The sequence below is a fragment of the Melanostigma gelatinosum genome, assembly GCF_949748355.1.
Source record: "Melanostigma gelatinosum genome assembly, chromosome: 22".
In the NCBI taxonomy this organism is placed as follows: domain Eukaryota; kingdom Metazoa; phylum Chordata; class Actinopteri; order Perciformes; family Zoarcidae; genus Melanostigma; species Melanostigma gelatinosum.
The window spans coordinates 3,301,955-3,325,618 of NC_136655.1; the positions used below are offsets into that span (position 1 = coordinate 3,301,955).

Below are 23,664 nucleotides of genomic sequence, written 5' to 3' on the forward strand. Positions count from 1 at the left end.
GGAACTGATCCATACAAGCCTTGTTCAACCCCCCTGCACAGTGTGGTAATGTGTGTGTGTGTGTGTGAGAGAGATTAAGGGGCGTTTTTGAGTGACTTACAGAAAGAGGTATGTGATGATGTGCTATGCGATGCCTGTGAATAACCTCTAATGTTTTTCTCCCTCCATGTCCTCGGGCCTACACCGTGGTCATGTCCACACACGCTAACTCTCCCTCTCCCTCCCTCCCTCTCTCTCCTCTTTTCATCTGCGCACTCTCATAAAAACACTTTTTTTCTTCCGTTGCAATACTTCTGAGGACCTCTGTTGCTTCAATAACTTCTTTCTTTAAAGCTGCGTTCAGCAATTTTTTGTTTGACATTGAATGAAACCAAAATACACATTTATCACAGCTCAACCTTGCGTTGGTGCTTCTTTTAGCTCATTGTTTTGGTTTTACAGCACATTTCAATGTCACTTTTCTCATGACTCCTTGTTTTCAGCAAACAAGCTGATAAAACCCGGAGTACGCTACCCGCCCAGCCCCAAACAATAAACACATAAAGTCGGCTGGAAGCAATCTTCTGCTTTTGCAAATGTTTTATTGGGAGGAAATTAACCACTTGAGTTTGTTCGACCTTTAATCCCGAACAAACATAACTTTTGTTTGTCTACTGGAAAAGTTTAAACTATTTTACTGCTTTTTCTCCTAAACCTAAAGCTTCAAGGGATTCATTATGGAAAGCTTGTTTTTTTCTGTATTCTTGACGTCGCTGTAAAGAAATAGTCCGGCTCATAAAAATCCCAATTTCACTCATTTTTACACTTATTATTAAAAGGATTAAAACCAAATGAGATATATCAATTAGTGAGCTTCAGAGGTGCTGGTAGTTGTTGGACTTTGTCAGTCAGGCTAGCTGTTTCCCCCTGTTTCAAGTCGTCGTGCTAAGCTAAGCTAAGCTAAACAGTATTTACCGTTCAAAAGTGATCTTCTTTCAACTCTGCAAGAAAACAAATAAGCATATTCCCCAAAATACCAAACTGTTCCTTTAACATTTGTTGATGTCACGGGGCAGCAATAACATTTTATTATTAAATAAATTACGACAGAACAAATGCATCGATCATCTAATTAAAATAAATCCTCGTTCGTACTCGTCTAACCATAAAATCGAGGCATTTTGCAATAAAGGGGTTCGTCACCGGGACCTCACAAGAATAGAAATCCACGCAGCTTTGCTCTGATGTTTTAATCTGTTTCTTTTGTTTTGTGTCCTGACTTGTCACGAGGGCCTGTTGCTCGCGTGGGTTCGTTCATAATAACGCGATGACATCAGCTTCCTTGTTTTCGTGGCTGGTGTAATAATCAGCGGTACAGCGTCTCAATCACTCTATGTCAACACCGCCCTCCCTGTTCTGGCTTGCTCAGGTGATCTGCAGGTACAGAGAAACATTCCTGGTGTGTGTGTGTGTGTTTTGTGTGAAATTAAGAAAACAAACGTTTCTGAAGACAGGGCTGGGTATTTTCAGCTGAAGGACGTCAGTTTCAGTCTGGTTTCATGCCATAATCTTCTCATTTCCTCTGTAAGTGAATCACAGCTGATGGGATAATACTGACCACATGACTCACTTATCCAGCACACACTTCCTCTCCCTGAGAAGAAGTCCCCTCTCGCCATACTTGTTTCCCTCCCTCCTCCGGCTTCCCTCGGGACCTCTGGGTGCTTGTAGCTGTGTGACACCCATAGCGGGCCAGTCTGTCTGTCTCAGGGTGCTGGGGTGCTGCCGAAGAGGAGCATTGTGACTCCCAGGGAGAGGAGTGGAAGGTGTGTGTGTGTGTGTGTGTGTATATGATGGGGGGGGGGGGGGGGGGGGTTATTGTCCCCGAGCCTGCGGGAGCTGCCATGCACTCCGCGGCCAATAGCAACACAAGAATGCTGATGGGACAAAGGCCATAACTCCATTCTATAGCAACACAAGCGGGGCATTGTGCTCACACAGGCGCACACACACACACACACACACACACACACACACACACACACACACACACACACATGCATGTATTTGTCATTACTGCAATAACACACATATACTCTATACTGGAGCAAACTGCATCTGTGCAAGCGTGCCAAACACTCATTCATCAACTAGTTTCCCACACCATGGAACACCCCCCCCCCCCCCCCCCCCAGGACATCTCCATCACAGGCTGAGAATGGCCAGTCAATCTGGGGACAATGAGTGGGGGGGGGGGGGGGGTGCGAGTAAGCAAGAGAGACAGTGAGAGAGAGAGAGAGGGAGGTGGGGGGGGGGGGGAGAGATCCGTGGTTCATGTGTTTGTGGCTCCCTGTTGAGTCTACGCTTCAAGGCCAGTTCCCACATAAACCACCTCCTTCCTCCGACCGACCTGAAGGTCTGCATGTTCGTTGAAGAAGTACTCGAGTACTTCACTTCAGTAAAAGTACCCGACGAGGAAAAATGAACGGAAGTCCCGCAGTCAACCTCCTGCATGATGTGCAGAAGTATTAGCAGGAAAAAATGTGTGCTTAATATGTTGTCAGCATTTTTTAACAGATTTTTGCACAAGAAAACCATCTATTTCCACAGTTTGAGCTGGTCCAGGCCAGTGGCTCCCAACCTACGGGTCGGGCCCCCTCTGAAAGGTCACCAGAGAGGTATGAGAAGGAAGAAGAAGGAAAAACAAAGGTCTGTGACACAAGTATGTTTTCAAATATTTCGTTAATCTTTGCGGTGAATAATTTCACCTATTTGGGCCTCAAACAGCATTGAAATGTCTCTTTGGAGGCACTGCTAACAACTCAGATCTCTTTTTATGCACATTTCCAATTTGAAACACCGGAAATTTTAAGCATGTCACTTAAAAATCCAGTGGGACTATTCATTGTACTTCATACGCTTATACTGTGCTTCTAAAATGTCAAATGCACCTGTGAGATACATGTCGTAAAAAGTAAAGTTTTCCCTCTCAAAACAGTTTAAAGTGGCATAAAATGGAAGCACAAGTACGTAAAGTACAGTACTTGATTAATATGTACTTAGTTACTTCCCACCTCTGGCACGGAGGCATTCCTTCCAGTCACATTCCTCTTCCTGTGTGTGCACTCGCTCACCCCTTCCCCTGCTGTCTGGAAGCAGGCTGGCGGGAACGAGGAGGAGCCGTGACCCCTCTGCCACCAATCTGTGAATGAGGAAACACGGGTACAAGAGGCTATCTGGGGAGAAAACAAAACCATCCACTCCGGCTCACCTCTGGTTGAGGAGGCTGGGCCGGCAGACAGGTGAGTGACCTCTGACCCGGCCTGCCGCGGAGCGCTGCTCGACGCGCCAGGAATGTCTCCACACCTCTCGGCCAACCGCGTCACGGTGAGTGGGCGAGGAGGCGGTGGAAACACGCAGGCCGCCTAAACCCAAACACAGAGAGAGAGTGTGTGTGTGTGTGTGTGCACGCCCCGGCCTCTCTGTTATGGTCTACATTCTGTGGCACTGTGTGAATGTAGGGGAGAGTGTTTTGGGAGCGAGATTGATGGATGACTTAATCTGAAGTGTGTGTGTGTGTGTGTGTGTGTGTGTGTGTGTGTGTGTGTGTGTGTGTGTGTGTGTGTGTGTGTGTGTGTGTGTGTGTGTGTGTGTGTGTGTGTGTGTGTGTGTGTGTGTGTGTGTGTGTGTGTGTGTGTGTGTGAGAGAGTGTGTGAGAGCCGGGTGATAAGGATATTTTTGTCCATTTTAAGGCCTGGACAGTTATATCAACTGTTGCTGAGAGTGTTTCTAGGAACATAAGTTTCAAAGACAGAGCTGCAAAAATATTTAAGTCCTGGTGAAATGAAAAATAAATGTTCCCGGTTTTAATTTATTTCTTGTTGTATGCCAAATTTATGAAAAAAGGGAGCCTTTGGGCGACAATCGCGAGCCACGCCGGTCTTATAAAATCGCACTTCAATGTTTGTGGTACTTGGTAGCTAAAAGCAAAATATGGAGAGAGACAGGAAGTGATTGCGTTTGGATATCCGGAGACTAAAACTTGTTTTCATTTCCAAAACAATTTGTCTAAAGTTGAATTCATTCATTTAATTTAGGTTTCCTTTGACTATTCTGTCACAGTACAGAAGCTGAGACTTTAAAGGAAAAGTTATTACAACGTGGGTCTAATTTCAGTGGTTGTCCATCGTTTGTTTCAGGTTTTTAATTGCTTATTATGGAAACCTGTTGGATGGTTTACAACCTGTCTGATCGTCTAACCTAACAGCTGATAGAAATGATGGCCAAAACTGTCAAAATGAGAACAGAGTTGTAATCATCCTTTAATATTACCATGTACAAAAACAATTAAACAAAAGGGGCGAAAGATGAACATAATATTTATGTAGATATATACAAATAATACTGTACAAGAGCACAAAGGTAGGAATAACAATGATTTTCTGAATTGAGTGTAATACGAGATGAATCAACGCTGTATCATGAACATTGGAACGGCAGTTTTTGAAAGTGTACACAAACCTACAGAAAAGAGCTGGACTGAATCTGGACTGTGCTCGTAAATATACCTCTGCATTCAAACTCCGTCTCACACACACACACATTTTCAAAACGGTCAAATCCATTCACTCCGATTTCAACACAGGCACACCTGGACTGGCTAAAAGTGAACCACCTGCAGTGGCTTCTATGGCTTGTTCAGCGTCACTCTGGGTGCTTTGCACATTATGTCAGCAGCACACACACACACATGCATGGAAGAGTGTCCACTGTGATATGGAATGGACGTTCTGCATCCACAGTCCATGTCAGGGGAGTAGTGTGCATGTGTTGACTCTTCCTCTCCTTGTGTGTCCGTATTTTCTCAGTCCATCTTAGGCTAAAGTGCTGCAGAGAGGAAGAGATTCAGTTTGATGTCAATGGGTCCAGAGGGAATAGAAAGCACTCTTGGCCAAAGCGCTGAATTCCTCAATTTCTTGAGCCGCAGAAGAAGAAGAAATGCTCCTGTGCGAGACATGAAACGTCTTAATAAAATGATGTCCCAGGTGCTTTTAGCTGGTGCAGTCCGCCACCAGCTCCCACCGGACGACAGCAGAGGAATAAAAAGGGCGTTTCGATCATCTCAGTTCAGCCTTCAAAAAACCTGCTCCCAGACCTGTGCGATTCAATACTCCACATCTGGAGGACAAGAAAATCCAAGGCATTGCTGTCCCATGTGTCCGTCCGTCCTCCAGTGCTTTGACCGTCCGCCTACCAGTTGCAGTCTTTCTTGAGAAGCGTGAGGACTTTGCGCCCCAAGCTGGCCTTCCACGGCTTGACGAAGCTCTTCATGTTGACCAGGAGGCGGCCCTGCTTACGGTCCGAGTGGCCCGCCACAAGGTACTCCAGCCCTGAGGAACGACGGCAAAGGGTCAGGGGCACTTAATCCACCGAAATCAACTTCAAAGCGGCTAAACAGCTTAGGTGTATTGCGACGTTACCAAAGCTTCAGAAAGTACTTTCTCTGATTGGCTGGAATGTGTTTGTTAAAATAGTACTGACGCAGACAATCGCAGTGTGAGACACGGAGTGTTAGTCTGACCTGGGTTGAGGATCGGGCAGGTGCAGCCCCGTGCGGTCCAGGACTCTGGGTAAAGAGTGACCCGACCTCGCTGTATCTTCACCTTAGTGGTCTGACTCAGCACCTTCTGAACTTTGACTTCCACCTCGGCGTGGGAGCCCTTATCGTGGGCCGACAGCACTTTCACCTTCAGGACTGAGAGTCAAGTGGAGAAGACAAGTATTAATGAGAGTAAAGTATTAATACTCTGAATGCTGCGGTATTAAAATCCTTTACCAGTGAAAGACCCGTGAGAAATTCTTACCGTATGCATAATTCATGGTGCAGAACAGTTTGCTGTTGGTCAGGGCTTGCTCTTTGCACTCACACTTCTCTGCAGGAGACGGATACACAGGTACAGATTAATATCTGTCACATAACTGGTGTGTGTGTGTGTGTGTGTGTGTGTGGTCTCAGATACTGTGCATGGCGTCCGAAGAATGCAAGCACAGTGTGTGTCCAGTGAGGAATGTGCCTGTGAAAGCTGCAGTTACAGGCCGATGGTGGGGGGTCTAAGAGAAGGGACACATGGAAACTGTCCATGCATGCACACACACACACACACACACACGCACACACACATCCGTCTTTGTTCCATCGCCTTCTAAGGCCCGATGATGACTTTCATTACTTAACCATTAATGCTTGGTCACTGGGCTGTGGAAGAGGATGCATCACACACACACACACACACACACACACAGTCTCAACTCACCTGAGTAGTGTAGGGCAGAGAAGAGTTCGTCTACTCTGAAGATCCTCACCGGCTCGCTGGAGTTTCCCTCTAAGTTGTACAGGTCCAGGTCAGAGCTGCACAAACGCATTACAACATCAGCACACACGCCTGGGCATGGAAATGTTTTTGCAAATAAATACACAGGCCTCCGTTTGCTGTGGATAATCATGTTACCTTACATAAAAATGAAAAGTTCTTTGCTATGAGGTACAAAGATTTGGGAAAAGGAGAATCACTGGTATCAAAAAGGCACTTGCTATTGTTTTCTTTACGACTCACCCAAACATGCAGTCTCCAGTAAACGGATCACAGTCTCCTGCACAGTCACACGGACGGCAGCCGTACTCGTGGAAGCCCCAGTATCCCACCATGCACCTGTCGCAGTGCTTTCCACCTACTCCAGGTTTGCAGATGCAATTTCCGTTGGAGGGGTCGCAGAGCGAGCCGTCAGCCAGGTGGAAGGGCATGGAGCCCAAGGGGTGACAGCTGCATGCTGGGAAGAGAAAAACGTAGTTTAAGACGTGAAGGTGTCGCATGTTGCATTTTGACTTGGACAAATCGTTAACATAGCCTAACATGAAAGTAAGTCAATAAAAGGGGTTGGTTCAAAAAGCTGTGTGGGTCCTCTGATGAAGACACTCGTTGGGCCGTTCAGAAGCCGAGGGTCGGACCGACGACCGGTGTGCGTTCTGACGAGGATTTCACATCCGCTGCTTTCTGGACTTCCTGTTTCTTCAGGACTGACCCGGAGCTGCGAGTTTGACTTTCACTGTTTTTGTTCTGCTGAGGATAAGGACTCTGTCTCCGGGCCTAATAGGCATAATTTGTGTTATTCTTTTGGCAACTGAAAGGGTATAAATAGCATTTCTACATTTGAAAAAAGCAGTCCGTAAACTGTTACTTCCCATCACTCCTAATATTTGTCTGGGGTGAGTTATTTAAAATAGAGCATGGCCAACTTGAAGAGATCTACTGCTAAGAACAAAAACGTGTCATGTTTGGGAACATTGAGTCTAAAGGTCTGACCGTTTACTCACCTGTAAATTACAAATTTATTACCAGGACTTAAGTATTTCATCAGTTGTTCTATTTGTCTGTGTGGTGTTGTTGCAGGAGCTTGTAATACAATGGCCTCTCTCTCTCTCTTATCTCACACACACACAAACCTCTCCAGCTCCCCCCCCCCCCCCCTCTAATTGTGTGCTGATAGGGTGTTCTTTAAACAACCTCCAAAAACAATATACTTGCACACACACCCATGTTTCCACTGGCAGTCTGAGAAAACTACTGTCTGCCGTCTTTCTACTGTTATCAACACTGAGACCCGGGGCCTTTGCAGGGGGAGGTGTCGGGCCTCCCCCATAAATCTGTCCCCATCCCGGGGGAGGACGAGGGAGGGAGACATGGTTAAGGAGAGAGGCAGAAGACGAGGAGGGAGAGACAAAGAGGGGGTGTTGTTAGGAGCCATTTCTCTCCTGTTTAATGATGCTTGAAGCCCGACTGGCAGTAAATGATTCCAACTACTTACTGTACACCCAGAGGCATCCCTGCACTCTCACCTCTTCTGTTTTTAAATTATTAATGTTTGACTGTGGTAATAGAACAAACAGTCATAGTCCTGGTTATCATTACATCTATCTGCAACTGCAAAAAAAATATGGCTGATTTTTAATATTATCTTATAGACAAAAGAATAATAAACAGATGAATTCATGACGCAAATACTTGTTAGTTTTATGTTATATTTCCTGAATTCCTCATTAAAAGGGAGCAGGAATGACACGTCTAAGTTGGGGATGAAGCACTGTCTGTCGGAACGATGTCACATAAACCTTCTTCAGCTCCAAACCAGGCGGTTAATCAGACAAATGGTCCGGGACAACACAGATAAGATAAACCTTATCATAAGAACCAACTGTGTAATATCAATAAAATCATAAAGATATCGCATTTATCGACTTCATAGACGTGCACAGAAGATACACAAACACTAGACAAGAGCTGTGTGTGTGTGTGTGTGTGTGTGTGTGTGTGTGTGTGTGTGTGTGTGTGTGTGTGTGTGTGTGTGTGTGTGTGTGTGTGTGTGTGTGTGTGTGTGTGTGTGTGTGTGTGTGTGTGTGTGTGTGTGTGTGTGTGTGTGTCAGGACCTTATCGACACTGTTGTTTGGTGAACAGCCTCCAGACGTTAATAATCAACCGAGCACCATCTGAGGTCCATGTAAAGCCGATAAACACGCGTTACGATGTGTTCGGTACGCGCGTGTGTTTACATATCTGCGTGAGAATTTATGAGCATTTGAAGAGGGTCACGACACAAGGACTGCTTTGTGTAAATATGTGTGTATCAGAGAGCTGCAGGAGCTCTGACTATGACAACTTCATGAGACATGACAAGACACCTGCCTGAGCAGCCAGTGTAGACAACAAACCCCCCCACCACACACACACACACATACAGACACACACTGTAACTTTCCCCTGCTGAAGAGTTTTGGTGTGTACAAGCTTGACAGGAGTGTTTTCTTTCCAGGGCCCCTCGGAGTCTGGTATGAAAAAAATGTTCCTCACGACGGAGGGAAATTCCTCCATTGTCAGCGGGATTTCACAAGCTGTACCTTCGTCTCAGGGGTTCTCCAAAGCATGCCGTCGCTCCTTTTTTGTCCATCAATCAGCCGCCAGAGTGAGGATCATTACCCCTCTACAGTTACATCCACAGGCGAGTTTTCATGCACGACACCCAATCCCTGAAATCGAAACCTTAAATCTAAACTCGATGGTCTTAAATTGGCATGGGGAAAAGATCCAATAGATAATAAACTGAAGAACAACCATGGATCATGTTGGTAAACATGGCTCCAATGGAAGATTTTGAATCTATGCTAACAGAGACGCCACAATATGCAACCAAGGGCTGAAACGCTGGAGCAGTCGGTGGGTAAAAGGGTCCAAAAAGTTTTAACGTTTTTGAGAAATATTTGTATTTCTGTTGCGTGGATCTCTTGATGTAAAGAAATTAAATAAAATGTGCACGACACCCAAACTCTGATTGATACAATTGGGCTGATAGCCAACATATTGTCCCTCCTCCGTCCTCACTCTAAAGGTCTAAAACTCGAATTGGTCCTCACAAAGATAGCTGTACAAGTGTACACACACACACACACATGCACCAGAACTGCTGTGTGAGTCCAGCATACCTGCAGGACTGAGCTCACTGGGTCAAATCTGACTCACAATCAGGCGGGGAATGTAGCCACTGCTGCGTGTTTATGGATGACTATCGCGTGTTTACTTAAGACTCGTCTCATCACCGGAGGGCAGCACGCCGCCCAGACACACACGTACACACAGAGGACCCTCACGCCCGACTACCAATGATTACCCCGAAGCTACTCCAGCTCTGAGTCACGCATGAAAAATGGCAAAACAAGCCCGAGATGGCCGCGCAGGGGTTTGTGTGTCGAGCTTTGAGTCAGAAAAAGGAATGCCACCATCTGATGATTAACTCCGGTGTAAACTGCGCTGGAGCGTGGGCCGTCTGCTGTCTCTCTCACACACACTCTCTCACGCACACGCACACACACACACACACACAGGGCCAGGTGCCCATGAGGTCTCAGCTCTATCCAGCACGTCTCGGCTTGCGATCTCAGTTCTCCGCATTCCTTGTGAGAATGAGATCGCCGTGCCAGCGTGGTGTACGTATGAGGTTGATGTTATGATTCACACCAGCAACATTTTGTCAACACCGGTTTGATTAATTCTGCGATATGACATTTTACAGTGTGTTCTACACGTTGCGGTTTGCAAAGAAATGTAAGGCATGGCAACATCCCTGCGTCTAGTATTTACTAGTGAAATTCCTGAACTCATCTCATGCACATAGACTGAAATCTGAAAAGCCACAATGTTCACTGTGATGATGTATGTGTTGTGTGTCTTACGTTTGCAGGAGTCGGGGGCTGTCTGTGGTCTCTGGGGGTCTCTGTAGAAGCCGGCTTTGCATTTCTGACACTGACGTCCCTCAGTGTTGTGCAGACAGTCACAGAGGCCTCCGCTGCGCTGGCCGGACTCACGCCACGCCGTCCAGTCAAAGCGGCAGCTCTGAGCGTGTCCGTTACACTTGCACTCTGGTGTGAGAGGGAGCAAATCAACACCAACTTTGAGTCGCTGTCGCTTTATATATAGATATAGAGCTTTTAGAGTATCAAACAGTAATTGTCTGTATCAGAGAAGTAGATTATGCTGCTGGTTTGAGAAGTTGTTCTGGACAGTTTGAGGCTTTATTGTGTCTGTGGGTCTCCAGTGGAATCCACTGGTAACTGTTGGGTATCCAAGCTAACTGCAGCTGCTGCCCTCCATGGAGGAGCCAGGTTTTTTTAGGTGGCGTATTCCTTTACTAGAAAAACAGCTGACATTGCAGCTCTGACTTACTGAAAACATACTTGAGATTTATGTATATTTGTTGCAGGAACTACGTTGATAACCCATGACTCTCTAGAAGTTGAACTTCCAAGAAGACAGTGAACAGGAAGTGACCATATTTGGACTGTGGAGTGACGTAGAGCATCCCCTGCTTTATGGTCGATTTGACTCTGTATTTTGTCTTGACTTTGTATATCATGCTTTGTTCAACATGCCCGTTCTACAGGCTGTTGCTGTCTATGCAGATGCACGATAAATGGTGGTTACTGTTGAGTTTGTTCTAGGTCTTGTGGCGATGCAGTGAGGAGTTCGTTCGGTGGGGAAAGGTGGGTCAGTGTTTGTTCGACTTACTCCGACATTCGTGCGGAGCGCCCGTCAGTCCGTCAGCGGGCTGCCAGGGCCGGTCGTTGTAGAGCGGAGTGCAGCGCTTGCAGTGATCACCTGCAGTGTTGTGTCTGCACACACACTTCCCATGAACCTGAGAGAGAAAGAGAGCGAGAGCTCATTAGCAACAAGCGAGATGACGGCCAGAGGTAGAGATGGACGGATGGGAGGAACAAAGAGGTCAGTGTGATGGAGAGGAAAGTTTCCCACGTGAGGACAAGCATGCTGGGGTTTCCTCTCAGATTTTACACTCTCCATTTCTTCTTCTCTCTTTCCTTTCCTGCGTCTCTGCTTTTCTCTTCCTCTTCCCCGCTTCCTCTCACTCCATCTCTCTCAGTCTCTCTCTTACTCCTGAAAATGAGTGAATGGACATTGATTGTTTGGCTTCATCACTGGAAACCAGAACGGGCCTCTGGTCTGAAAAGCTTGTGTGTGTGTGTGTGTGTCTGTCTGTTTACGAGTATGTGTGTGTGTGTGTGAGAAGAGTGCAAGTATGCAGCGAGAGAGAGCACAATAACAATCTCCTTGTCATTCCTGTGAGCTGGAATGCCATGCATGCTGGATAATGATTGAAGGGGGGGGGGGGGATGGCATTTGAGGAAGCTCTTTATTTGTTTGTTTGCGTTACACCGTGCAACTGTAATCTAGGACACACACTGTTATACAACGATTGTAGAGGCAGACACACACTGATCAACATGGAAAACAACTGCAAACGCAGAAAAACACACAGATTGGTGCATTTGTTTCCCACGGTGCGTGTGATGGCTCTGAGTCGCACAGTAACACACTGTACGAGTATAGCAGAGACTTAAACACACCCACATGCTATAGACGAGAGCCAAATGTCCTCTAACCCCAGATCAGTCCTGCAATGTAGAGGCGAACACACGCACACACATGACTGCTTTTACACCGTTTCAATCACAGTAATAGGGGGAAGCAATTGAGAGGTCCAGGCAGGAGAGCTAACGACACATATCGCAAAAATAATATAAAAAAATAAGTAATTAATGGAAAACAGTGGAGAGAAATGAGTAGAAAAAGAAGAAATGGACAAGAGGGGAAGGAAAAGGGCAGCAGCTGGCTCGGGTCCAGACAGCTGGTATTTAAACCTATTTCACATGTTTACCATGTACACACTGAGCGCTACACACACGCAATTATGTAACCGCCACCGTCCACGGGACACGGCAGAGACGGACTGATGTGTGACGCCAATGATATCGGTTACTTTAAACTTCCACAGGTGCCAAAAAGGAAAAATCATGCAGCTGTAGAATCAGAAACGAATAATTAAATGTACAGCCAGAAACATACTTTTGGAGGGTCGGATAATGATTTGAGTTTTTCCATTATTAAACAATGCGTGACAATGGACTGCTAAACGCATTAAAACCTGCAGCTCCTGCCATTTTATAGTACTCAATTATTCAAGGGTTTGACAACTTTTTAAAAGTTTTATTACTTTTGGACTTTTGGACTAAATGTACGTAACTCATCATTTTCGATAATCTGCAAAAACTGTTTCCTTTCATTTCCGATAATAACCCTTAAAACATCTCGATTGATCTTGAAGGATGAAAGTATCTACGAACCACCGATCCTCTTACGTGTACCATATGTTTTAAGTTGTCTCTACTTCTGTGACTGAAATAATGTGAAGAGCTAACACACAAATGTCTCTTACAGGCCGAGTAGTACTTCTAACAAACAGACGTTCACTCTGTGTCTTAAAGAAGAGCAGACAAATATGCAAGGGGGGTGCAAGTGAAAGAAATGAAAAGAAAGAGTAAAGAGGCGCAGAAAGATGTGAAGAGAGGCAGTTAGTTTGTGAAAAACAAGGAACGCACTTCTAATTGGACTGATTGCTGCTAACGCTCCAGTAGTTGTCCCTGGATGTCATTAGGTTTGTAAATGTGTGTGACTGTTGGCTTTGTGGTAAACTAACAGACAGTGTAATCACCCTGAACCGCAAGAAAAACCCATGTGGGGAAACAGGAGCGCAAAGGAATCCAACAACAACAAACAAAGTGGCCTTTTGGTCTACGTTCACAGTGTCTGAGCAGTAACGACTCGACCAATCAAAGGGTCACTTTCACCGCTGATTGCTGCACACACACACACACACACACACACACACACGCAGACAAAACACTGCATGCTTAAGCACACACACAGCAGACCAAACAAACAGACTGTACATATATGAACAGAAGGGAATATAATATCACACTGTATGTTTAGTGGAAACCAAAAATAACTGCGATTTACTCGAGTACATGTGATTTGAATGCAGGCTGTTTACTTGTAGTGGAGTACTTTTCCTTAAAGGAACAGTACGTGGGATTTAGGAGAGATTTATTGGCATAAATGGAATATAATATTCACAACTATTTTTTGTTGATTTGTTGTGTTTAAGTTTGCTTGGAATTAGTCCTTCGTATCTCCATCGGGAGAGGATCCTCTTCACGGAGTCTACGGTAGCCCAGAACGGACAAACCAAACACTGGCTCTAGAGAGAGTCCTCAGAGTTTTTAGGTTACCTGAGGGCCACTGTAGTTCTCTCTGAGGAAAGGAATACTTCCATCCCCGAGTCATCACTAATCTCTTCCCTCATCTCTCATCTCGTGCTGCTCTGCTTGTTTGGGTTTTGCCAGAAACGGCGGCTCTGGGTCGAAACAGAGACTCAAAACAAACTGCTGTCTCTTATATAACGTCTGTGTGTTGACCGAATGCGACCCGCATGGGGCACTGCAGAACGATGACCCGAGGTAATGTTGTGAGGGTGGTTCAGAAGGATTTACTGTTCAAACTTCACGTCTTGGGAGCAGTTGGACGAATATTTGTGATGAAAGAAGAATATCTGCCACACATGTTAGCATTAAAATGATCTATTATTTTTAGTAGTGTTGTTGTTATCCTGGTGTGCAGAGCAGAGTTTTACAGCCCTGAGGTCTAAAGACTCTTTCAGAGGACTTTCTACCCTCAAAAGAAGGAAATCCTGATGAAAACACTCGGTAGAGCCGCTTGGAATTTCTTGGCATCAGAATAGCCAGATTTAATAAATAGATCCAATGAATCGGCTTAAATACAAAAAAAACGCTGGTATCAGCAAAGAAAACACATGAACTCTCTCGTTCATTTGCCACGTGTAACACCAAACATTTCATCTGCTTCTTATCAGGATTAAATATGTCAGAATGCAATTTTTTAAGGTCTGATAAGTTACAATATGTTTGTCCATTTATCATTTTATGCACTAAATGACTTTGAAATTGAATAGAAAGACATTTCAGTACAGAAATATCAAAGACATGTTTAAAGAAGTTGAAAAGAAGTGACGTTTGTAACAGTTTGTCCATTAGAGTGGTCTCAATTCTTTAAAACACGAAAAGTGTTTATTGCTATCGGTCTTAAAAATCCTTCACTACTTTATTGATGTCGTACTGTTGCTTGGTCTGTGCTGCTTGGACTGTCAGCAGTCATCTGTTCATCTGTCGACTTTCCCTGTCGAGCCTCACTGATTGTTTCAGAACAGACGTTTCTGTTTGCGGAGATGGTTGTGATAATAGCATAAACTCTGAAACAGCGAATCAGCCGTGTCCGTTCACACCTTCATCAACACATCAACCCTTGAATCAATATCGACATCTCTTGTGTTTGTTATGAGCAGGAAAACAAGCCGTTGATCTGAGCTGACAGAAGAACAGAGGAAGCAGGAGAGAGAAAGGCGATCCCTCCCTCAGCACCCTTCCTTTAGTCTGTTATTAAGACAAAGTGAACAAGCTGTTTCGTCCGTGAGTACCGAGCCTTCTAGTCTTCCTCAGAACAAGTGGGAAGGCCGCCCATTGGGGTGTGATTGCTCCGTGATAAATATCAGAACAAGTGAGAGAAATGTCAGAATGTCAAAGGAAGTGTGGCGCTTTAGTATCACAGCATCAAGGCTTAAAACAAGCTTCAGACACATTATTGGAAATAAAAGCATTGATGTTTTCTTGAAAGTACCTGTAGACCTGATAGTAAATGTTTTGTTTGATCGTAAACTCTGAAGACCTTTACACACAGGGGGAGTTCTAAAAATACAAAAGACATCGCTGCCTTTATGAATAGCTTTGATCCAAAATATTTGCAGTGCTCCTGTCTTACCACATGGTTGGTGCGGTCTCTGATGGGCTGGTAGCCCGTGTGCAGGAACGCACTGCTCGGCGTGTCCGTTACAGAAGCAGCTTCCCTTCACGATCAGGTCGTAGATGGCAAAGTGGCGGGTGGGTGGAGCTTCGTGTGTGGAGGCGAGGTCTTTGGCCCGGCAGGGACACGACTGCCTCTTCAGCAGCCTGATCCGGATGTTGGTCACCCTCAGCTGCTGCTGGCCCTCCACCCCGAACGGATCCAGGGACTCCCACTTTGGGAGGGTGCGGTAGATCACCTGTTTAGAGAGAGAGAGAGAGAGAGAGAGAGAGAGAGAGAGAGAGAGAGAGAGAGAGAGAGAGAGAGAGAGAGAGAGAGAGAGAGAGAGAGAGAGAGAGAGAGAGAGAGAGAGAGAGAGAGAGAGAGAGAGAGAGAGAGAGAGAGAGAGAGAGAGAGAGAGAGAGATTTATAATTTATTTTTCCTGATTGGAGGAATTTGCCACTCGCTGCTTGGACTGTCAGCAGTCTGTTCATCTGACGATGTAGTTGCAGAAGAGTGCAATTCATTAGAGGTCTCGTGTGCAGGATTTGGCTAATTCTACACCAAAGAAAACATACGTATTAATGTTATATTCCAGTAGATCCCCCTAAATGCTGCAGCCTGGACCTTTTAAGTTTGTGACTGGTCCACATTCAAGCTGCCAGGCTTGATGGATTCTCGAGAGATGTTTCCAGACAATGGAATGTTTAACAAAAACTGAGTTTGCAGCATTGACTGGCCCTGGAAAGCTATATTTTAATGGCCAGATGCATCAAACTTTATACTATACAGGCGTCGCCCCCCCCCCCCCCCCTCGCGATTAGCAACAACAAAAATGTTGTAACCCAATATTTCATTTTGCCAAATACACATGGCAGATAATGAAGTCTTGTGTGAATGAGCACAATGCTGTCCCTCGAGTTTTTGAACAGGTCAAAACCTTTTCTTTGCGCTTTTGGCTTTCTTCCTGTTGAGGCTCTTGAACATACAATATAAACTCATACAGGGTTAGTTCTCCCTTCAGAAGGTGGAGTTGTTTCGTTGGCTTTATGGTTTCCATCATCCTTGATTTACTTTATTCCTTTAAATACGGAAAACAATAATCAAATTCTTAACGGCAGAAAAAAGCTGTTCTCTCTTGCAGCCCCATGATTAGCGTATTCAGTGGCACAATCAGGTTCATTGATGCTTCTTGTATCACTACGTCACGTTAGCGAGGGTTTGCTTTGGTATCATTTGTGCACCAATGACCTTTACACCCCGCGGCCTTTGACTACGTCCTCACGTGTGGGTGTCCTTAAATGAGTGAACCCAACCGTTCTCCCTCTCCATGTCTGGTCCCTGGACATCCTTCAAATCGAAGATCCCTTTATGGGCGGCCTGCCATCGCCGAGGCTATCGCTGCCACTAGCAACCAACAGTACTGCTGTTGTCGGGGTGAAAGCGTGGTGTCTGCCACAACTCTCGCTGTGAAAGAAATGTGTGTGTTTGTAGTGTGTCTCTTTACAAAGTGTGTGTTGTTGTCACCGGCCATCATTGATATCATTGGACGAGTAGTGTGTGTGTGCGTGTGTTTTTATGCGTGTGTGTTTTCATTGGTTGACGCAAGATGAGAGCAAAAAAAGCCCCCATGTGGCTCCCTCATTGGCTGGATGACTGGCCGAGAGTGTGATGGGAGGAACGCTATTAATTTCCCTGTTGTTGGAAAAGGTCGCGGGGTCACCGCATTGTGGTCCACAATTAAGAGAACACGACAAATAGGACGAGAGAGGCGGGAGAGCACGGAGAGCAGGGCCAAACAAAGACGGGGACGGAGATCCAGCTTCACATAACTCAGAGCCGGACAAAAGGCCCGCGACAGCCCGGTGACACCACAGCAACACCAGCACACACACATGCACATAGACATCGGCTTTTGCTTTCCTTTACGCAACACAAATTCCTCACCAGGCCTGCTTGGAGATCTCACTACATGATAATGCGTCGTAGTTTTCCTGTAAATCTGGAGACAGAATATTGGTGTTCGCAAATACGCTGATGACAACCACATTTACGTTCATTTGAACAGCGAGTAAATGTAAAACTCCCCACGAGTCCTTCATGGGTTTTATGTAGCCAAGCAACATGAAAACAAGTTTAGCCAATCTAGGAATTTCTCAGTGTTTATTTTAAGGGTTAAAAGTAAGAATATCAGAACAAAATCACAATGAAAATCTATCGTTTTGCTGAAAAGATGAATTAATACGGTGCACGTTCAGCTGTTTATTTGTGTCGTCTTCCCTTATTTTTGCTTCTCTTTTTACTACGCAAAGCGTGCTCTGAGTTAAAAGACTTTTCTTTCTTTCAAATGACAGCAAATAAGAGTCCTCTTGCAGCAGAAAACATAACTTTTTGATCTCAAACTCTACAAGGTTGCAAATGTACAAGTGACCCAACAAAAACAGGAAAGAATAAGACGGCTAGCTAGCAGAACACGATGAATGGCAAAATACTTTCATTGGGTTTTTTGGGCTCCAAGGACACACCATGTGTTCTGGTGAGAATCACTGAGGATAAACATTTTTACTGTTTAGGAGGGAACCCCACAGGGAACCGTTAACTGTAATTGAATTTACATGTGCAGATTGAAACGCTATTTTAAGCTGAAGCTGCTGTGTCTGTTGTGGAATCTGTCCACCTGCGTCCTGAGGCAATGGGTTCACTGTGGGCCATGTGTCCACTTCAGGCTGAAAAATAAAGTAAGTCTGGCTTAAACAGGAGTAATTCCATCAAAGCACTGTGGACTGTAATCTGGTAAACAGGCACAATGGGCATTGATGGAAGGAGAAAGAGGGGGGGGGGGGGGGGGATGGGTGTCTAGCCAACAGTACCAACATCCATCAGAGCAACGGCACTTCCTTCCCAGCAGACAGACGGAAAGCCGACTGTATGTGTTTATCTGAAAGGGCACGGAGTGTGTGTGTGTGTGTGTGTGTGTGTGTGTGTGTGTGTGTGTTCGAGGAACTGTGAAAAAGAGAGAATATGTGTGTTGGCTGGTCTGCCTCACTCTCTTCCCTAAGGAGGTCAGTCTCGACAACAAACTCTCACATTCTTCCAGCTCAGCTGACCTCATAAATAAGACAACAAACCCAGCACGAACACATGCACACACACACACAGACACACACACACAGACACACACACACACACACACACACACCACTTTTTCCACACATTAAAGCTTTCATCGTACCATTTGTCTTACTCTGAAGGAGTGGAGGGTCATTTTTCTGAAAATGATCACGAGGCTGGATTATTTTCATTATAGATTTAATATGTCGATGACTACAATTAATCAATAAGTTGTTTGGTGTATAATATGTTGACATATGTCTAATATTACAAGTATGTCTTCCAGATGGATTCTTATGTTTAAGGGACATAGCAATAAAAAGCAGAAAATCCTCATAACTGAGAAGCAGACAGGCTTCTGTTGAGTCTGTTCAGTGCTAAGTTATAGTAAGTTTGATGTCAATTAGTTTGTTTACATGTATTATTGGTTTTCTCAAAGATTTAGATTTCAATTAACACTTTCTTTGTTTCCATGTTCATATACTTTCGCCATGTCAACGGAGCGAACTCCATCCGCTGATGAATGCCACAAGACGCAGCCGAAAGCTCCGTCATTATAAACGCTCAGCATATTTGCACATGAAACACAGAGGAAAAGGGAACTACATCCCCGAGACTCGTACAAAGTGCAGAGTGAAAGGCTTTGTTGTCATCACTTTGCACAGACCACAGACTGTTAAACTGTCATTATAGCTGCTGTGCAATCACAACAAACACACACAGGAGCAGAGAGAGTGCGAACAGCTGAGCAGCAGCAGCTGCAGGTCGGTCAGACCGCTACTTGGCCTCTTTTAATCTCTGGGTCATCGGTTAAGGGGTTAGAGGTCAGCGGTCACGTTCCCAGCACAGGTGGCTGAGACGTGCACAAACCAAAATGTGAAGCACAGAGTCAGAGAGAGAGAGAGACGGAAGAGAAAAGAAGTCATTTTTTCACACCATCGAGCTAAAACGGTGGAGAGAAAATCATGTAAAAAGAAAATGCACAAAAGCAGAAGTACATAAAGAAAATATTTATGATGCAGCAGCAGAATGAGGCCGCTGACAGCCGAATACTTGGAAGGAGTCGTAGAAGAGAAGGCCCGTCAAAAAGAGGGCGTAGACACACATCACATAGAGCTCTGCAGGGAGTCCGGAGCAGCGCCACGCTCGGCATGCGCCCCCACACACATCTGCAGAGCAGCTCCCCACACACACTGCTTCAATTAAACATCAATGGGCTTCAGGAAGCTCTCTCGTGCTACAGTCAAAGTATGCCTATTAAACACACACTCACACACAAAGCTTCCCCCACCTGGCTGAGCTCTGCTTTCATTCTGCTCAGCCGGTACGACTGTATGTCCATGTCCATATGTCACTCATCACTTTTATTCACAACAAAGTGTTGTTTGTTTCCTCCTCTGTTTGTGTCACAACCCTGAAACCTGCATCAGCGGATCTTTTGGTCATTTGGGGGGTAAATATCTGAGGAAAACATCTGGCTTTGTTGCTGCTAAATGCTCCACTACGTCCACCAGCGAGTTGCTAACTTCTTCTGTCTGTTTCTATCGATGCTGGGTGGGATGTGGTGCATGTGCAAACTGCTTAAAAGCAGCTGCTCATGTTGCTGGAAATGATGCTGATGAGAATGAACCGAAACAATGAGCGTAAAGAAGCTCAAATGCTCCGTAGGGCTGTGGTTTGTTGCTGTGAGCCACATCTGTCACATGCAGTAATTTAGAACAGTAACAGACCTCCTCCCTCCTCACCTCTCCACGGTTGCAGGGATAAGCCCCGGAGTATTTGGCGGTGCAGGCGGCCCCGTCCCGGCCCACGCCTGCTGCCTTTCCCTCCTCCATCCCGAAGGCGGCGCTGCAGTTGCCGGCGTAGTACTGCAGCATCTTCCACGATCTCCCAAAGTCCTGCGACCGCTCCAGGGTCATGGCGGCCGGCCTCGGCGAGCGAAACACCACGATGAGATGCGTGAAGTAGAACTCTGCCTCCAGGTCCAGCTGCACCGTCTCGGACTCCGCCCCTTCAGCAGACTGCCACCAGGTGTTGGGGTGGCGGAAGGAGGAGTCCGACATGGCCCCGGCCAGGTGGGACAGGAGGGGCAGGCCGGCGTTGCATTTGGCGCACTTGCCGGCGTCGCAGGCCAGGTTGGCGTTGGGGTCGGAGTACGAGCAGTAGAGCTCGGTGCCGTTGTTGCCACAGACGGTCTGCGTCAGGACCCGGCGACCCAGGGCTAAGTTACCCATGCGGGGGTTGCAGGCCCGGCTCTCGCAGCGACGAGCCACACCGGCACGAAACACCTCCGCCGACAGACCTGCATGGAAGAGAGAGAGGAACAAATGAGTTTACATGTGTATCATAAGGTGACTAAACTGCTTTCTAGAGAAAAGAAGATGTCCGCTGGGTGTGACACTCATTATACCTGAGCTTAAAGGGTCAGTTCACCCAAATCACACACCTCCAGTACTATTTATCCATGCTATTTTGAGATTTCTGTCTCTTGAGGTGTCTGCCTTCACCCCAGTACAATGAAGGGAAATGAAATACACAACATTGGGGCATTAATTAAAATAGCACCAAAATCCCATACTGGATAAGTCACCGGCACTATTTCTTCGATAGGATGCAGGAAGGAGGCAGAGAAAGATTGACTGTAGATAAGTAGGAACGTTTTTTGTTGTAATTTATTGTTAATTTACTTTTTAAACTCCAAAAGTCCAGATTTTAACTTCTTTAATAAGCAGGTTTGGAGGTTTTAGAGAGTTTAGTGAACAGACAAATCAGAGTATGTGAGAGAGTCTGTGGGCGAGCTGAGAATAATAGTGACTCAATGTGTGTGTGTGTGTGTGTACACAAGCCAAGTGATTTACCTCGATGGGAAATCTTATGCAAAAGGCATAATAGAGGCATTGTGCACCTGCCTGCAGCCAGCGTGGACTCTAACACAGACTTTGTGTTTGGCAGCTCGTGTAGGATGAGCAGCATGCAGACGCCTTCCAGACGCTCTCCAACCCCCCCGAGGGCCACAGTGTCATCTTCCAACGCGGATTTATTGGCCAGAACCTGGAGCTCACTTTGTTTTTCCCACGTCAGTGACTTCACAGAGAGACTGGTATTAAACCTCAGGGCCTGGATCGGTGAACTTTTGCACTGAGGGATCTTTTTCGGAGTGATGTTCTTTTGTTAGAGTGGAGTTCATGCTGAATTACATAACTGTCTGTATGTGGCGAGGTCATGAGGGGAAGACTGAAACCTTTTACTGAATAACCTTTAATTTGGTGCTAATTAATTGGACATAAACTAATGAACAAGAGTTAATTATGTTGTATTAAACTTAGATATACCTAATCTGGACGCTATTAATCTATAAAGATAAATCACAAACTCTGTTTCTAAAATCAAACTTCCATCCAAATCTGTGCAACAATAAGGCTCAGACATGTCCTCCACTGCTCTGTCTCCTCCAGGTCCACATGGAGACTTGAGTTTCATAGTTTAGTTTTTGATATCGCATATTACCGTTTTATAGATGAGGGCTCAGGTGTGTTAATACACCGCAGATGAAACTCTTCCAGTCAAGAGATTCAATTGCCTAAAAATCCAGGCGAGTTCTGCATTGCTGCACTTCTCCCTTCACATTGTTGAATTAGTGACAATAACTCATGAGGATGTTTGATGTAAAAAATAAAAAACATACTAACCTGCATTGGACAACACGGCCAGGCTGATAGCGAATACAATCATCATATCTCCGTGTTTACAGGAATAATCCGAGATATGCGAAGAAGAAGAGGGAGAAAATCCGCGGAGCTATTCGGACGTCAAGTACGCGAAGATTTCATCCGCGGTGGCAAGTGCGTAGGTTTCCAATCCAGTGTGGACTTTCTCTTTCACTCAGCTGCGATCCAAGAAGCCGATAACAACTCGTGAAGAAGCGACGCGGTCCCGGGCGGTGTGCGATGTCCCGCTGAGAGAGAAGAGGACCGGTGGTGAAGTGAACGGGTCTGCTCAGCTCGTCTGCTGCTTCGGGACGCGCAGCGTGTTTCATTTCCCCGCAGCGTGCGCCCGTTCTGCACCCGCTCTGCCCCGCAGATCTATTTCTAAGGAGCTGCAGAGAGAGAGAGACGGAGAGGTTGTGCAGTGAGAGCAGCAGCTCCGCCTCTCCTCCGCCGTTTTCTTCTCGCATTTAAAGGAACATTCCAGTTTGTTCGCGGCGCTTCTGACTTGGAGAGAGTCCACAACCTGCTCCGGGGGGGGGGGGGGGGGGCACGAGGGTCCACGAGGGTCCACGAGGAACCTCCAGGGGACCCTTTGTGAAGACTTCAGGGACAACAAGATGAAAGGTGTCTCATGAGAAGGTTTTACTAACCCAACAGCAGAGACTTGTTGAAGTATCTGCTGGAGCAGGAAGAAGTACTTCAGTAAAAGTAGCAATACTACAGTATAAAATACTCAATTACGTTCTGCATAATGAGTACTTGTGCTTTTGGTACATTTTATTAATATGTTTTATATGAAAAATATGAATTTTAAATGTACTATGTACTCTTAGCCTAAATGTAGTGACGTAAAAAGTACAATATTTGTACAATAGAAGTCTAAAGTAGCATCAAATGTAAATATTTAAGTATCCTAAAGTATGAATACACTTAAAATTGTACTGATGCCACTTAAGTAAATGTACTAACTTTAAATCACTGTAAAAGTACTGGCATCAAAATATACATAAAGTACCCAAAGCAAAAGTACTCATTACACTAAATGGTCCAATCTCGAATATATTAAATGTCGTGGAGTAAAAAAGTACAAGATACAAGATATGGTTCTTAATCACATGATAAAGTACCTAGAAATTGTAGTGCAATACTTACTGATCTGAGACAAAACTTCCTGTCACATAAAGTTGTGGAAGAAGTGTTCAGATTGTTTACAACAATGCAAACGTCCTCTAAAGATAAAGTTCTTCATTCAGAGTCTTACTAAAGTAAAAGTGCAGAAATATTATCAGCAGCATGTATTTAAAGTTTCAAAGTAAAAGTCCTGTTTCTGCAGAAAAATGGCCCCGATGAGTTAAATATTATTACACGTTACTTTATTATTAGTGATGCATCGATGCTCAATGTTTAGAGAATCTTAACACTTTAGTTTACTCATTTTATAAACTGTATATCTTGCGGACACAAAAGAAACTATATCTTTCTTCACAAATATTCAAGTACTCTCCACCTCTATCATATTAACGCTATAGGTGTCCATGACAGGTACAGACCA

The 23,664-nt window shown here is 45.3% G+C and overlaps 1 protein-coding gene across 1 annotated transcript; it reads right to left on the reverse strand.

Moving 5' to 3' along the window:
* Positions 1-4,281: 4,281 nt before the first annotated feature.
* On the reverse strand, positions 4,282-22,455 carry ntn4 (netrin 4). The gene is given in 11 exon segments (XM_079294152.1): positions 4,282-5,369; positions 5,561-5,734; positions 5,844-5,912; positions 6,294-6,388; positions 6,594-6,807; positions 10,259-10,444; positions 11,091-11,217; positions 15,273-15,308; positions 15,310-15,552; positions 20,151-20,707; positions 22,095-22,455. Coding segments are annotated over 11 exon segments (1,887 nt in total). The 5' UTR covers positions 22,141-22,455; the 3' UTR covers positions 4,282-5,229.
* Positions 22,456-23,664: the final 1,209 nt, after the last annotated feature.